We start from the raw sequence: 17,019 nt of genomic DNA on the forward strand, positions 1-17,019 counted from the left end.
ACTTTTTATTCTAGTTTTGGTATGGTCCACGATGGGGAAGGTAACATGTGCAAGAAGTCAGAAGGTAACATAATGTCTCCAACACTGGCAGGGCACAATGGTGTCTTCTCCTGGTCCGCCTGTAGCCGGCAATACTTGTACAAATTTTTAAGGTGCGTCATTTCTTGCTATGAAAAAAAAAAACTGTGAAGTTTCTTGTCTGCAATTGTAGCCGCATTCCAAATAGTTTTACGGCCCGCTCTTAAGATATAGACATGTGCACCTTTGCATCTTGCCAAAAAGAGAGGTCATGTCTTCTATATTTATAATGATAAATTTGGTAACAAAAATACATTTTATGGTTTTTCACTGGCAGATTTAAAAGCACACCTTCAAAAAATATTTTACGCAAATGCAGTTCAGCTGACAAATAAAATGATCCCCTGCTACCAATTTGTCTTTGTATTTATATTTATCTTGTACCACATTGTATATACATTATAGACTTGCTCTTTTGAATTCCCTTTAATGCTTTAATGTTTTACTAGTGTTAGTAGATAATGCTATATAAACTCCGTCCAATTTTCTAAATGCATCACTTAAACATAAATCACAGCTCTTCCCAGAAGTTAAATAAATTCTAGACATTTAAAGTTTAATAATTTAGTACTCACTGGGGTCAGATGGATGTTTAATGTATGTGGGGCATGCCCCCTGGCACTCAAGTGGTAATCACAAGTTTACATGTTGCCTGATACATTTCATGTAGTAAATCCCCATGACTATGAATTAATTGATATGACTTATATATAAGCCTTAACAAATATCCCCTTGGGCATTTTAACACTATGCAATGGTTGAAATGCCTTCCTTTCCCCATTCACATTTTATTGCTTTATAGGGCCTATTACAAGTCGCTTTTTACTGCCAATGGTCTTAGCAACAGAAAATTTAGGATGATGATAGCCATAAGGGCAATAATCAAGTTCGTATTTCAGAAAATAACTATAATTGAAGGAAACGTTCAAATACAGTAAGCTGTATAAACAGATGTTTGCCCAGTGTTGTAGGAAAAGTCATCATTATGCTTTAGACAATAAAAGCCACATGGACACAATTTACTCGGTATGGAAGAGGGTTGGATTATTGTAATGAGTGCTAAAAGATTTAGTTGGGGAAAAAAAGCATGTATGCAGAGAGCAACAAATTACAATTTTAAAGCATTAAAATGGAGAGCACGCCAGTTGTTTTCTTAATCAAAATGAATTGAAAGGAAACTGTCAAACAATGAGGAAAGGGTTTGAAACATACTTTAGCTAAAAATAAATTATAGGATCATTTGCAGATGTATAGATCAATAGGAAAGGGTATTCTCCTCCTCGTTTTGTGATATTGGAGCCTTATATAGCTATTTGGTATTCTGTAGCAAAATAGCTGCATATCAAAAACATTAGAAATAGAGTTGCCAACCATAAAAGTTTGTTGTTATTATTATTATTATCTTTTATTTATATAGCGCCAACAGGTTACGCAGCGCTTAATACAATACATATATTCAAGGGGTATGACAAGACGAGAATTGACAGACTAAGACAAACCGATACATTAGGTGGAGAGAGCCCTGCTCGCAAGCTTACAATCTTGAGTCTTTTGAGACTGTTATTTTATTTAAATATTATCAGCAACTTGTATAGAACTTTACACAGTACATGGGGTATAACAAATGCAAATAGACAAACAGATCTATGCAAAAGGTAAAAAGTTCCTTGCTTACAATCAGAAGGGAAGCACAGGGTATGACTGTAGTGTTCCTTTAAGGACAAAATAAAATGGTAAAACACAGTATATTGTGGGTGTATATACAAATATATAGATAATGATAATGAGCACCTTACTTATTGCAGGTGCCCAAACTTTGGGGGAGGCAAGACTGCTGTTGCCTCAATATATATATATGGTTTTGCAATAAAATTTAATTGACAATCAGGCTGAAAAGTAGACTTGTGAATAAAAAGTGCTGAAGCAGGAAGATCATCTCGCATATAAATATATGAAAACCTGACAAAATGAAGCGCTGCATCTGAAGTGGTGGTATTCCATCAACCACCGGTGTCATTTTCTTTTTTACATAGCAGTAGGTCACGCGTGTGATTTTAGGTATTCTGATCATCCTATGCGGACAGTACCCTCATAGTGTTGTAGAAGTCACAGCGTGATTAGTGTGCGCACTGCTCTATTTTTGTCAGTCAACCTTACACAGTAAAAAATATGGGAACCCCTGATTTTTGGCTACTGAATGATTTGACTCTTCTTCACAACAAATATTTCAGAGAATAGCCTTTGATGCATGGGCGTCCTTTGTTAAGGTAAATGGATATTACTTAATACAGTCTGGTATGAGTGAAATAAGAGAACCTGATAGAGCTGGAAATGAATGTGGTCACTTTATTCTACCCAAACACGGAATACTCGCCTGTACATTCTAGGCCAATAAAATGACTTCATAAACCGGCTAGGAAAAGTCTGTCAAATTTACACATTTGTTTGGTTGAAGCCATTACCTTGTATAAGCCCAAACCTTTTAAGTGTGTTTTACTTGTAATTTGAGTTTTGTCATAACACTGGAAGGATTTGTATCCTAGACACAGTAATCCTCACAATTAAAAACTTCTCCACGTGTGAATAAATATCCGCATATAAAGTATAACTGACAATGCATACTTACATCCTTTTATATTAAGCCATATTCACTTAAAGAACCTGCTAAAACTCTGATTTCACCTATTTAACTCATCTGTATGTATATATATATATAGATATATATATAGATATATATAATTTAAAAAAATGTATAATACAACTTATTACCGCAGCCCAGCTCTAGAAGCACCTGCTGGATACTGCTCAAGTGAATTTTTCTAGTTATGTTTAGTTAAGACATAAAATTTTATTTAGTGGGGGGTACATTATGTGTATTTCTAGTATTATTATCGTTATGTATAGTGCACATTTTTGGAAATAAGGTAATCTGTATAAAGGCTGCTCTACAAAACAACATCTTGCAGCAAAATTTACTATTTTGGATTGATACTTCCATTTTTTATTCACATTTTCCAGTATATCCATAAACTTTAAAATCCAGAGTCAAAAGAAAATTTGGGTTCCACCCGCAGAGAGATTATTCGTGGTTGAGAGCGGTATATACAATTAAAGCAATGTAGCGTTTAGCTTATAAGGATTCATTTTCTTTCTTTCTTTTTGTTGTTTGTTACATATAGTACAACAAGAGAAATGTTAGCAGAGACTCTGGTGTCCCTGCCTCTCAATGGATCCTAGTCTCTTGTTCAATTATAGACTCAAATTATTATGCTACTTTTTTTCCTTACAGCACTGCCCAAGCTGTATGTCTTGCTGATGACCCCAAACCTGGGAAAGAATATAAATATCCCGAAAAACTGCCAGGGGAGCTGTACGACGCTAACACACAGTGCAAGTGGCAGTTTGGAGAAAAGGCCAAGCTCTGCATGTTGGACTTTAAAAAGGCAAAGCGTTTTTAACTTCTCTTCCTGACAAACAAATCAAACTTGTACGTTTCTCTGGAAAGCACAGTTCTGAGTCTGGAAAACGACGTATATGGGATAGGAGTCTCTGCTCTGGGTGTTCAGGCTAGTAGCCAGCTATAGGACATTGCGTTGTCCTTTAAACCCATAAAAAACAATGCATTGTGAGCCCGTACAGGTTAAAGTATTCTTCACATTTTTACAAACCTTCATCTAATACTTAAAATGTTCCTTCAGATCATCCAACATTATCATACTATACCGGTCATTTAAAATAGTGCATCTATAAATTCAGTCAGCGCTATAAAGTTTTAATACACTTAATGTCATTATTAGGATGCCGGCGTATGAAATATATATACCGATGAGAGTATTCTATTTATTGATCCCATCCTGTATTTTCAGTACACGTAACTCATTCTTTTAACTAAACCGTGTTAAAGTGCCATGTATGAATTATCTGGGCTCTGCATTCTGTATTTTTAATTAAATAAAAAATTAGTCTTTTATGTATATTTTTTTTTCCACTCCGGATTAGGTTAGGTTTAGTTTGATCTGCTTTAGGATCAGTTTAGGGGGCTGTCCTTTACCATATCAGGGCAATGATGTTAAAGATTGGTAAGCGCTGTAGATTAGTAACACATTGCATTTTGCTTTTTTCAGGATATATGTAAGGCACTTTGGTGTCACAGAGTTGGGAGAAAATGTGAAACAAAATTTATGCCAGCAGCTGAGGGCACAACATGCGGGCATGACATGGTAAGACTAAATGCTATATATCCGATCAAATTGGCCTTTAATATCTGATAGAGTAATATTAAATGTTACATTACATGTCATTTCTTTATTGTAACATTAATCCCTTAATATAACATGGTGTAGTACAGAACGCATGTTATGGTTTCCTCTTCCTACCTTTCCAACATAATTCATGGAAATACACATCCACTAGTCATTTTCCCTTCTTGAGTATTTCTACTAAAGTACTTATTTAATAACCTTAACTTATGAATTAAGTGAGAAGGGATAATTATTTTGAAATCACTCCATAGATAACAAACGCTTCAGGATATAATGGGGACAGGAAATTATGTTCACTGGAAACAGAAGAATATTAAGTCAGTTCTCAAAAAAGCTTAGTATCAGGAGGGATTAAACATTGTGTAAAAAAAAAAACTACAAGCACATCTGTTGAAATTATTGACTCAAGTTTCCAGTCTAATTGTTAGGTTATCACGGGATTTGTAATCAAGCATTTGTCTCTGCAGATCTGAAATGTGCCTCATTTATAAGCGCTCAGCTATCATTTCACGCAGGTGTTGTTGGAATGGGTTATAAAAACACGTTCTTTCTGAAGCAAACATGATGTGGTCTACCCTAAGGTGCCTACCATGGAGATTTAAATACTGCCACCCCTGTAATCCCAGTCATATTTACAACACATTAAACACAACTTTTATTATTGAAAATATGAAAAAATATACACTTTTGAGTACAAAAGATGTGGCATGCATCGGGTGTCTCCAGGCCATGGCTACTAATTATTTCAATCTGACAAAACATCATTACCACCTACTTAATGGTGCAAGCTTCAAAAGATTCTAATCCCGTTTGATATATATAAAATACTAGACTGACATTACATATATGAAGAAGTGATGATGAAAGACTACTGTTTTCAGCATCAGGTAATTGACAATAACATTAAAACCTGTAGCTGCACTATAACAGAAGGACCATCTTAACTGGATCTAGTTCACTGTTCATACAGTATTGCATTGTGCATACAATCATTATTGTTTTGCAGTGGATCTGGAATGGCTCTAGTAACCTTTCATTGAAGGCACACTCCAGCCCTCATGTTCACGTAAAAGCTAGGAGATCCCTTTAAATGACAATGGTGTTCCCCTTGCAAATCCTGAGGAATCGACCATATGCGTGTCTCCCTTTTCCCATCCACTTGCAGGATGTGTTTTTAGCTGAGCATGTCCAGCGCTTGGCATCACCAGCGATTGCTCTGCGAATGTGGTGGGGGCTTTTAATGAGCCCCCCTTGTGTGCATATATATAAAAATCACTCCCATTTTTTATTGGGTGGCACCATCTGGGACATTATACTGTACACTTAGCATACCTTAATTTGACTAATGGATAAGGTCTCAGATGAGTAATCAGGAGAGCCGGGTGGTAAATTGACTCTGGGACGTACTTGCTCAAAGAACGTAGAAAAGGAATAGCGATATTAAAAATAAAATCTGCTTTCCTGTTTATTTTGTGATTTCATACATGTGGAATAAATGTCTACCAAGTAGTCATTGCTTAATATGTTAACTTAAAATACTTGTACAGCAGTAAGGTTGGCTTTATTTCCCATTGTATTTTCTGCAGACCATTCCATAGCATTCAGAAGTCAGTGCCATTTCTACACTTCTCATGGTTATCACGTATTTTCTGAATCCCTTTTTTTTTTTTTGCCTGTCTGTCCTGCTTCGATGTCCTGAGATGAAGGTCACTCTGGTATCCATAAAACATGTGTCTCTGCCAGCGATCTTTTGTGCTGAAATGTTGCCCATGAAAAGTCTGATGTAGCCTTGAGCGATACAGAACATTGTACTAGAACAACAATGCTGCGCAGGCTACGTTTTAAAATTGTAACAGCTTTCCTTGAAATCTTTGCCAGCTCTTGGGCTGCCAAGTTTTTCAGGATGTGAGGCCTTGTCAAGTGGTCATTGTGTGTTTAGGAGAGAGGGAATAGGAATGTTTTTCTTTCTCAGGGAATCATTCTATGCTCTGGGCACCTTATGTTCCAAGACTTAACACCACCTTTCTACAGAGATTAGTGTCCTAGAGGAATCCCATAGAAAAGGCTTTCTTTCCACAGAACTTTATTCATATTTGCTGAGATTTGTTTTGCTGCTTTGTTGTCCAGATGAGAATAGTAAATCTATTTAAAATGCAATATATTGGATTAAGATGTATACGTAGGCTTGTAATATTAGGTTGTTACATACGTATGTTTGTGTATGTCCAACTGGGGGTATACACAATGCCCAATATACACTTTATTGAACTTCTATGGCTCTATCGGAATGGCTTCAAACTTTTAACCCCCTTTGGTATGTATTAATAATGCCAGTGTTACTGCACAGTGTAAAAATACATTAATCATACCTTCCTTTGTTTTATATTTGTTACTCCAGTACAAAATTCATTAAAAATACAAGAAAACACATCCTAAAAAGCATACACATTCATCAACAGCATATATCCAGTAAATACTATTTAAACGCAGCTATCTGAGGCATAAATATTGGGAATTCCATCATACTATATGGCCAAATATTACTCAGCCCACCACTGTGTCAAAGCACACCTCAAGTTTGTTGAGTCCTATCTAATTTTTCCAAGGCTACATTGCTTACCAACGAGCCGAGTCAATGGGACTGCATTGCATTTTTAACCCAAGGAGACTCATGCAATTTAAATCCTTTTCTGGACAACATTAATGAGGCACCCAATATTTATGCCTCGGGTGCTTTTAAATAGTATTTACTGGGTGCGCGCTGATCTCTTGCTTTGTTGGGTATACATGTTTTATCTCAGGTGTAATTGTAGTAAAGATATTTTTTGTTTCTTCTTCTTGCTCCCCGTTTTTCAACTATTAAAATTTGTCAAGAGTTGGAAAAAAAGGAAAACCATGCTCTAAATTCATATACGTAATTTTAAATCCTCGGATTCTGATGGAATTGGTGGAATGACCCTATCATTAACACCTGCTATGCTGATAAGGCCATTTCATCAAAACTGGAAAGGATGATCAGTCTAGCTTTTCAGGGGAAGAGAACTGAAATTCAGTAGGGCTTAAAATAAACCCCGATCCTCCATATCCTGAATGCCAGTAATTTAGCTTTGACAACCAGGTGTTTTGGAAATGAAGCCTCTGACCTGTAATTACAGAGTGCAGAGATAAATGTTTTCACATAGTTTAGTTGATGTGGGAGAAATAGATCATCACCTTAACGTATATCCATTAAATAGTGGCTGTTTTTTAGATGTCCTTTTTTTTTCTTTTCGCTTCCGTAACCACATTGTGCTATTATGCTGTGCTTAACCATTAAGTTCTTTTTAACATTATCTTTTGATTCTTTCTAATAACATTCTGCTGACAGCATAATAGGCTAAAAGTTTTTCTTCCTTTAAGAATTGTAGCACGTTTTGGTAATGAAGGAAAATCATTTGAAGCTTCAGTGACCCGAAGAATACCCTTTTAACAACTCAGTCTTCAATTGGTTTCTACTTAAAAAGCAATCTAACATCTACATTCCATATCCAGCATTTACAGTGTTAGAGTGGACCTATAATCTACTAGCACTACTACACTATGATATAATTATGTTAAAGATGGGAAATGAATTAATGGAAATAAATAATCAAATCTCATAACTAATAGGAAGGTGGCTCCCAATATGGAAATGTATTTGTTAATTAATATAAAAAAATACCATGTTTCATAGCTTATACCTTTTATCTCTCCCGCTGCTGAACCTTCTGAATATAATTTATTGTTCTTCATCCTTACACAAGCGTGGTTTGTATTAAAATTAGCTATACAATTGTTATCTTTAGGGCTTTAGAAAAAAAACAAAAAAAAAATTGTCTTACTGCCACGGAACAGGCACAGACAGTATCTATAACAAGCTATGCAATACTTTAGAGAGTGCTGATCCCATGTTGTGTTATGGACACTGCCAGAGCCTGTACTGTCACCAACTGCTTATGTCAGCTGTGGCATTGAGAATACGCGTGGCAAGCAGATATGTAACTCAGACCCGTCTTTCTTAGATAAGCACTATGTTATCCCAACACTTGTTTCTACTGTACAACCTATTGTAAGGCTAGTATAATTTTCCCTTGTACTGTAAACTATAAGCACTCAATACATCTGATGTGTAAAATGATGTTGCTTACTTCGCAGTGGTGTCGAAGAGGACAATGTGTTAAACATGGAGATGAAGGACCAAAACCCACAGATGGTCAGTGGTCAGATTGGTCAGCGTGGTCTTCCTGTTCAAGGACATGTGGCGGAGGAGTCTCTTACAAAGAGCGTCAGTGTAATAACCCACGGTACTTTATTTTTGGTTGAAATACCTGAAATATCTACAGATACATGTACATATACTCACTAGATTTATATAGAGTTTTAGGTTTATGTTTTGCTCTTGAGCTTTATTTTCAATACTGGGTTACTATTCAGGTATCTGCCACATGAATCTGTATTATATTATACTTTCACATACTTATGCAATACAGCTAGAGCCATTCATTTCCTCCACAGATTTTCATGTCTGCTGGCACATGTGTGTAAGCATTTTTATTCAGTGAAGTGCAAAATGTTGGATACTTAACCAGAGTTAGTGGCTCCAGGGAACCGACGTACCCCCACAATACACTGCTTTTGATGATGGTTAAAATTTTCTGTATTATTGTCTGTTATTCTTTACTATTATTCTATGTTAATTCTATATTGTATGCAAAAAAATTTTTTACAAAAATGATCTCTATGAATACATTTATCTTAAATTTACAGTTTGTTTTTACTGCTTGTTGCAGCCCCTTTCATGGTGGAAAATACTGTGAAGGTTCTTCAAGGATCTTTAAAATTTGCAATAGCCAGAGCTGTCCTAAGAACAGCATTGACTACAGAGCTCAGCAATGTGCAGAGTATAACAGCAAACCATTTAGAGGCTGGTACTATAACTGGAAGCCCTACACTCGCGTGGAAGGTATTCATTTGGTTGTATTTTGTTTGTTGATAAACTCTACTACACAGCTGATTAGTCAATTTGTTTACATTTTCCCAGGTATTTGTAGATGTCTATAAACATCAGTCATTTCTGAAGCACATTTTTATTGGGTGTTTACTTATTTCAGCATTAAACAGTAGTTGAACACGAGGAAAACTAGCTTTTGAATCTCAAACTTATTTTCTATTTACACTGATCAGCCATAACATTATGACCACTGACAGCTGAAGCAAATAACAATGATAATCTTGTTATTATGGCACCTGTCAGTAGCTGCGATATATTAGGCAGCAAGTGAACATTTCTATCTCAAAGTTAATGTGTTAGAAGCAGGAAAGGTGGGCAAGCGTAAAGATCTAAGCAACTTTGACAAGGGCCAAATTGTGATGGCTAGATGACTAGGTCAGAGCATTTCCAAAACTGCAGTGGTCAGTGCCTATCAAAAGTGGTCCAAGGAAGGAAAAGTAGGAAACTAGGGACAGGTGGCCAAGGCTCATTGATGCACATGGGAGAGTGAAGGCTAGTCCATGTGGTCAAATCCAACAGACCAGCTACTGTAGCTCAAATTGTTGAAAAAGTTAATGCTGGTGTCCACTGCCAAAAGCGCCTATAATGGACATGTGAACATAAGGACTGGACCATGGAGCAATGGAAGAAGGAGGTCTGGTCTGATGATTCACATTTTCTTTCACATCACGTGGATAGCTGGCACCAGGATCCGTCCATGTAGGTCCCACCTCGCAACTTACAGGATTTAAAGGATCTGCTGCTGACTTCTTGGTGCCAGATACCACAGCACACCTTCAGAGGCCTAGTGGAGTCCATGTCTCGACGGATCAGGGCTGCTTTGCTTGGCAAAAGAGGGACCTACACGCTATTAGGCAGGTGGTCATAATGTTATAGCTGATCTGTGTATAATATCATTTATAATAGTTGTAGAATACTATGGTGCTCTAATACACCACCAAACATGTTGAGCTGTTAGAAAAGTGGGACATCAGAGGAAGAAATATGTGCTTCGTGATTTTCCAAGGAAGAAATGTACCTAGTATCTAGTTGAGATGTGATGATGATAATCATTTGTTTGATACCTAAATGATGACATGATAGGGAGTGCCCATAATGCTTTTGTGTAATTGTGATTTTGTGTAATCAATATTTCATTTTTTTGCTCTAATTTTTGCAGAACAGGACTATTGTAAATTATACTGTATCGCAGAAGGATTTGACTTTTTCTTTTCCTTGTCAAACAAAGTAAAAGATGGCACTCAGTGTTCTGAGCACAGTAACAACGTGTGTATTGATGGAAATTGTGAGGTAAGAATGGTACAAGGTTCATTATATATATATATTTACATATGCATTTTTTTACACAAAATATTAAGCACAACACAGGGTTTGTAATAAAATAGAAACACAGAGAAACAATCCTCCAGCTCTGTGTAACTTTGTAACCCAGCCTCTGAGTTAAATGTAACGTAGTGCACAGCTACACAAAAGAAAGGGGACCCAGCTTCCAAACAAACATAAAGTAGAATTTTAGTAGTGCACCCCCTTCAAGAATCAGAAGGATATTAAAACAGATTAGTCTTTATTACAGGCAAAATTGAGAGTATTTACATGATTAAAAAGGGCTCTCATTAGAGTTTGGAGGCTTTCAATATCTCATGCTTAGTCCTAAATATTACAACTAAGTGTGGAACTGTGACAAGTGAGAGGAAGAGCCCTGCTCTGACATGTTTTTCCCTTAAAAAGTGGAACCACGCTAATACCTGTTGGCGAACTGAGCAGTAATGCAAGCCTTCAAGACAACTTTAATATCTTCTTCAGGCATGTTCAAACAAAGTAAAAGATGACACAGGACGTGTGCCTAAGCTTTCGCTCTAATTCTACTTAGTCAGCCAACCATCTTGACTCAACTCTACTGTATTTCCATGGCTAAAACTGATGCTGTACAGCACCAGAGATATTTTTTTTATTTTGTGCATTGATGTTGCACAAATCATGTATATGGTTCCCTGAGGTGGGGCAATTGGACAACAGGTTGGGCCAATGCTTTACCCTCTTTAGTTTGAACAGACTGCCAGGTTAAGATTCAGTCCAAGACTTTAATGAAGCATGCAACAGGTGTAGGAGGTGGACATTTAAACTCTCTCAAGCTACAGATTGGGACATTGCTGATGGAAGGAGTTGTTCCCCCTGTCCTCACAGGGCAAAGAGAGGTCCTGAGAGAGGAACCCTGGGTTGAGTGCTAGCTACTAGCATGCTACATTATATGTTGTTAAACATTTGGTATTGCCTATATTCTTAAAACAACCATAAATAAATAATAAAAAGAAACATCTTTCCAGCTCTATAAAGCTTTGTTTGTGAGGTAATTGCTTTTCCAGTACCATTAACGCTATGCAAGAGAGGTTTTTGAGATTGATTTATTTTATGTGTGTGATTAAAAGTATAAACCATTACTAGAGGTGTGTTTAGTTGACAGAACAGTGACTTCAAGTGCTCTCTTCATGATAGACAGTTGGATGTGACCAGATCCTTGGGTCCAATGCTGTCCTGGATACATGTGGTGTGTGTAAGGGGGATAATTCCACCTGCAAGATTTACAGGAACCAGTACACAAAACAACACTACTCCAACCGTACGTATACAACAAATGTGTAGACGCAATGTGTGCCATATATATCTGCTGCCTAAAGGCTAATCAACAATAAAGGATGTTAAAGTTTCGCAACAGCTGGAGAGTGACTCGAATGTACATTTAAAAAAAACAAAACTTCACATTTAACTACAACATCAGTTGAGGTAAAGTTATTTCAAGATCAAAATAATTTGTAGCTTTGTCCAAAAAGACATACCTGAATCCAGTAATGTATACAATAGTAGAAAGAATGTAGAAAGAGTCCCTTATTTGACATTTGAAAAAGCTCTGCATAAGCAAAGCCATAATGTGACATTAATACAGTACACTTGGGTACACTTACTAGGAAGTTGAGTTGTCCGTTAAGGGTCAGCCTGACTGAGCAGAATCAACTGAGATTGCATGTCAACACATACAAAACAACTTGCATATTTACTATTACGTTAAACTACCAACATTAACTGCAGGCATTGCTTTGCTGCAATGAAATTGTCATTAACTAAATAAAACAATAATAAAAATCATGGAAGAAATGGGGAGAGACAATCCCTCTCTTCCCCCTCCTCATTCTATTCTTAGTGTGATGGTGGATTAAAATGAATTTAAAAACCCTCGAGGGGCATCTGTGCTCCCCACCCCCTGGCCATTGGGATGAGGAAGTTGCTAATACCCTTTGAGGCGTCATGGACGCAACCTACTACCTTTTCCCCTTTTCCTCTTTTTCTGGCTTGTATGATGGAGGGGTAGCATCATTAAAAGAAAATTAAGAGCCCTGTGTACCCCTCATAATCACTGTACACCCATTGGCACTCAAAGGGTGCATCCCATGGGGGGGGTGAGAATGTTTGAAACAAAAATCTGTTTCAGATGGCAGCTGATTGTAAAATCTGGAGCCCCAAGTGTTTTGAGAATGCTTGGCATCCTACGTAGATGCCAACTGGTCATATTAGAGCCCATTAAAGTCGATGTAAGATGCCATGCATTTGTGCAGGTTTACCTCTGCAGACTCTAATTTTTGGCCAACTCATACGCACAGATCCAATTAAGTTACTGTACTCGTTAATACACTTATATGCAAAGGGGTCCATGTTTTTAACGGAGCCTTTGCTGGAGAAGTTTGGTTTCCTCTCATTGACTAAACTATACATTATGAAGAGCGAACACCAAAGAGCTTCTGCTCCAGGAAGAACTTGGCTGCTCCCATAGAATGTATACAGGTTGTACACGCTCCCTTTACTGAATAACCCCAAATAGTGCCTTCAAAAAAGGAATTTTTACTGTCGGTGACATTTCCAATTGTACAGTATGTATTTTTAACCACTTACAGAACTTGTTGGTTTTCTTTTCTAAATAGACTTTTTTTTATGCCACTTTTAGAATATTATTCAGTTGTCACAATCCCAGCTGGAGCTCGCAGCATTCGTGTTTCTGAAATGAACATTTCTACCTCTTATATTGCTCTACGTAACACCCACAAAGAATACTACCTGAATGGTTACTGGACCGTGGACTGGCCTGGCCAGTACAAGTTTGCAGGAACGGTGTTTGATTACAAAAGACCATATAATAATCCTGAAAGTTTAATTTCTCCTGGACCCACAAATGAAACAATAGTAGTTGAGGTAAGTGGTTATGCTGTGTGATATGAGCACAAAGAGCATTTTTGTTATGTGTTTACAACAATATAATTCATTACAGTCCTGTTGCACAGTACAGTTGCAGTTTCAACTCCATGACTTCCCAATTGCCTTCAGGAAAAGGTCATTGGGACTAGCCATCCATAAGGCAAAGTTTGATTGATATTGTATAATGCATAGTTAAAACATGGGTTTTCTTGAAATGGCACTCACTGATGGAGATACGCATTGTATATGGCCAGCTCAAACTTCTACGACCCCTTTCTTTAGTGAATTAATCCCTTGGTTACTGTACTTTTCATTCCACTGTTCATTCCACAGTTTTATCACTTAAATCATGCTCAGAACACAAATATTTCCCAAGGTATTCAGTTTATAGCTTACTGTCCGTGATCCACTAGTTGACGTCTGCCAATCCATATTCATATGCGACAACACTGATTCTCGGATTTCTTTATGTAAAAGCCAGTGCAGCCATAGACCTGTGTATGCCAATATACAGACATGCTACCTCACACATGCATAAACAAATACACACTCTGTAATAAATAGTATACAACTGTTTCATACTACTCCATCCTAACTTACATTTAAATGCACATTGTAAATCAGCTGCTTACCAGCATGCACTCTTGCAATACTTACCACCAGCCTGCTCCAGTACTGGTTCCCATAGACCATGGCCCTGGTTCTAGGTGTTATAGCTATGGCTATAGGTATGGCTACTTCAGGCGAAATGGAGGGCAGTCTTTTTTTTCTTTTTTCAGCTCACGGAATGCAAAGTACTGTAATATGCATTCTTCGATGAAGGGGCTGCATGGGGCACTGGAGTGTCTCTTTAACAACCAAGAGGAAAGGCTATAAATGGACAGCTTCAGCAACAAATATATGTTTGCATTCTCTTGGCAATGCTCTCTAGATTCTGCAGCTCCACTTCTTTTGAAATAATATCCTTGGTATACCAGGAGGGGACATTTTTAAATAGATACACCTATTTTAAGGTACCTAAATTACACAACAGAATGGTCATGGCTTCAGGTGTACATTTTTATATACAAAGCTGAGAGATCGGAGTGATTTTTCCATGACATGGCGAAAACATATTATATATAATGTATGTTTTATTATTCTAAATTGTATTGGATTGGACTTCTGGTGACATTTGATTAATGTTAATAATGATGCTCTGAAAAGCTTCCAAATACAGTCGGAATTAAATTTTCACTTTCTTCCATTGCTCTTACATAAGGTACATTTTTCCATGGAATTAGGCATATTAGGTACATTTAGTGCTGCCAGAGATTTGATGACCTGCATGCTATTAAATTGTTTAAAAGCTGTGCTGATGCAAAATCTGTGCTCAGGAGATTTGGAGAACATTTGCCTGATGAGGTGGAACACACAAGGTGTGTTATCGTGGATTACCAGTATAAAAGGTGCTATATGGATCAAGTAATTCAATTTGTTTAATGCCATTTCAAGGTAACCTTTTCCGCTTAATTGAACTATTGGGGAAGCAGACTGGGAGGTGGAATGCAAAACATAATTAGAAATGTTGGATTCAATATATCAGGCTGAATTACCCAATAAACATTACAGCCATGTTCTTTGGCCCGTTTTTCGAGTTAAAGGGGAATCTGGTTCACATTCACCAAAATATTAGGAATATGTTTTTTCAGGAAACTGATCTGGCGTTTAAGATCTAAGTTGATCAACACTGAAAATGTGATTGTTTCCCCAGAGGCTACAAACTTACCTTGCTTTAATTTTAAGTCCAATACAGCCCTTCGTCTATCAACATGCATCTGTTTCTTGGTAGCCATATTACATTGTGGAAGGACAGAGGCAAAGAATTGTTTGTAATACACCTGTCATCATTGATAAATAAAAATCATATATAAATGGTTGATAACCAGTAAAAGGCACATCATTAAATGCAATTCAGAAACTGCAACTCAAACTTTTAGATAGGCTGCGATAGTCGGAAAATTACATTGCCCGCTCTTTATGCCTCACCAAAATTCTTCAAGGTATGGCATGCCAAGATCATGTCTTTCAGTTGCTCAAAAATAGCAATTCTATCTTTTTATGGGACATCACTGATAGTTGACAGTAGAGTTAAACTCTAGATAGCAGTTCACTTTACTGAGTATACTATTTATTCACTTTTAGCCAACTTGGTCAAGTTAGCCCTTACGACTCACTACAAACTCAACACAACTTGAAGTTTGTGAATAGACCATAAATATACTTTGCATGAAACAGTATGGACAAAACAAGGAATTAAAAGTAATGCATATAGGAGTATCTAAAATGTAATCTAATAGTACTATTCAATAAATGAGTGCTGGAGCGAACTATGTGTTACTGTAATGATCAATTTTTTTTATTTTCAACAAGCAAATCTCAATTTTCCAAAGAATATGCCTAATCTTACATGTATACATCCATAGAGACTAACAGTTCAACTCGTTGATTTTGGCACAATATGCTTTCACATTTGACTCTTTGCTTTTTAGACCGCCATTATAGAGGAAAAAAATAGCCACTATTGGCATTGGAAGTTTATGTGCTGCAGTTTGTCTCAATTCAACAGTGGGCTGAGTAAACCACTGGTATTCAGCTAGCTTACATACCTTCAATTATCAAATGTAGCACCTAAAATGAAACATAACACTATTACCGTATTTTAAACTATTTAATGCAGTCTCTCCCCCCTCTCTCTCTCTCTAGATACTGCTACAAGGTAAAAACCCTGGAATCACATGGGAGTTCTCGCTGGCCAAATCTGACAGTGAGAAGAAAATAGCCTCAAAACACAACTACACCTGGGCTATCATTAGGTCTGAGTGTTCGGCTTCTTGTGGAGGAGGTAGAGTATATTAATGCAATTTGTTGACGTTATTATTTTATACTACCTAAGCCCATGTGATGTTTTTTTACTGATTTTAAAAAAATGTGTATAAAGCAAATTCCTACTATTTGTAAACCATATGAACCAACCATCTTAACGTCCTGTTCTCAGGATCTGCAGACTACCCCCTGATAATCAACTCCTCACCCTTTGAGTTCAGGACACAACAATGTTGTCATCTTTAGCCACAGAAAACATTATTGACAGAAAAAAAAATACTTTTAAACAAATAGCTTAAACAATCAATGACTAAAAAAAGCATATGCTTTTGCTAGTTTTAACAAATAATCGAGCTATCAAAGCGATTACTTTCATTGAAAGATATATATCTAAAGTACAAGCACCTACTGTTTTCGCAAACTCAATGGTTTACACAGAGACGGTATGAAATTTTGATTGTTTACAAACTACTTTTTGGGGTTCTAATTCAAGAATTGCTTGAATGGGAATATCAACAAATACATTTGTCAAAAATAAAAATT

The 17,019-nt window shown here is 36.8% G+C and overlaps 1 protein-coding gene across 1 annotated transcript in view; it reads left to right on the forward strand.

The window, feature by feature from the left end:
• Window positions 1–17,019, forward strand: part of LOC149302664 (A disintegrin and metalloproteinase with thrombospondin motifs 16-like) — a 97,104-nt gene that overhangs the window by 50,526 nt on the left and 29,559 nt on the right. The window contains exons 9-17 of the mRNA XM_089482300.1: window positions 15–152; window positions 3,368–3,521; window positions 4,203–4,298; window positions 8,514–8,662; window positions 9,149–9,321; window positions 10,529–10,659; window positions 11,863–11,986; window positions 13,364–13,608; window positions 16,357–16,495. Coding sequence (XP_089338426.1) covers window positions 15–152; window positions 3,368–3,521; window positions 4,203–4,298; window positions 8,514–8,662; window positions 9,149–9,321; window positions 10,529–10,659; window positions 11,863–11,986; window positions 13,364–13,608; window positions 16,357–16,495 — 1,349 coding nt within the window. The remainder of the gene's footprint in view (window positions 1–14; window positions 153–3,367; window positions 3,522–4,202; window positions 4,299–8,513; window positions 8,663–9,148; window positions 9,322–10,528; window positions 10,660–11,862; window positions 11,987–13,363; window positions 13,609–16,356; window positions 16,496–17,019) is intronic.

Source organism: Sceloporus occidentalis, unplaced genomic scaffold (assembly GCF_023333645.1).
Source record: "Sceloporus occidentalis isolate IW3139 unplaced genomic scaffold, rSceOcc1.0.p SCAF_18, whole genome shotgun sequence".
Lineage (NCBI taxonomy): Eukaryota > Metazoa > Chordata > Lepidosauria > Squamata > Phrynosomatidae > Sceloporus > Sceloporus occidentalis.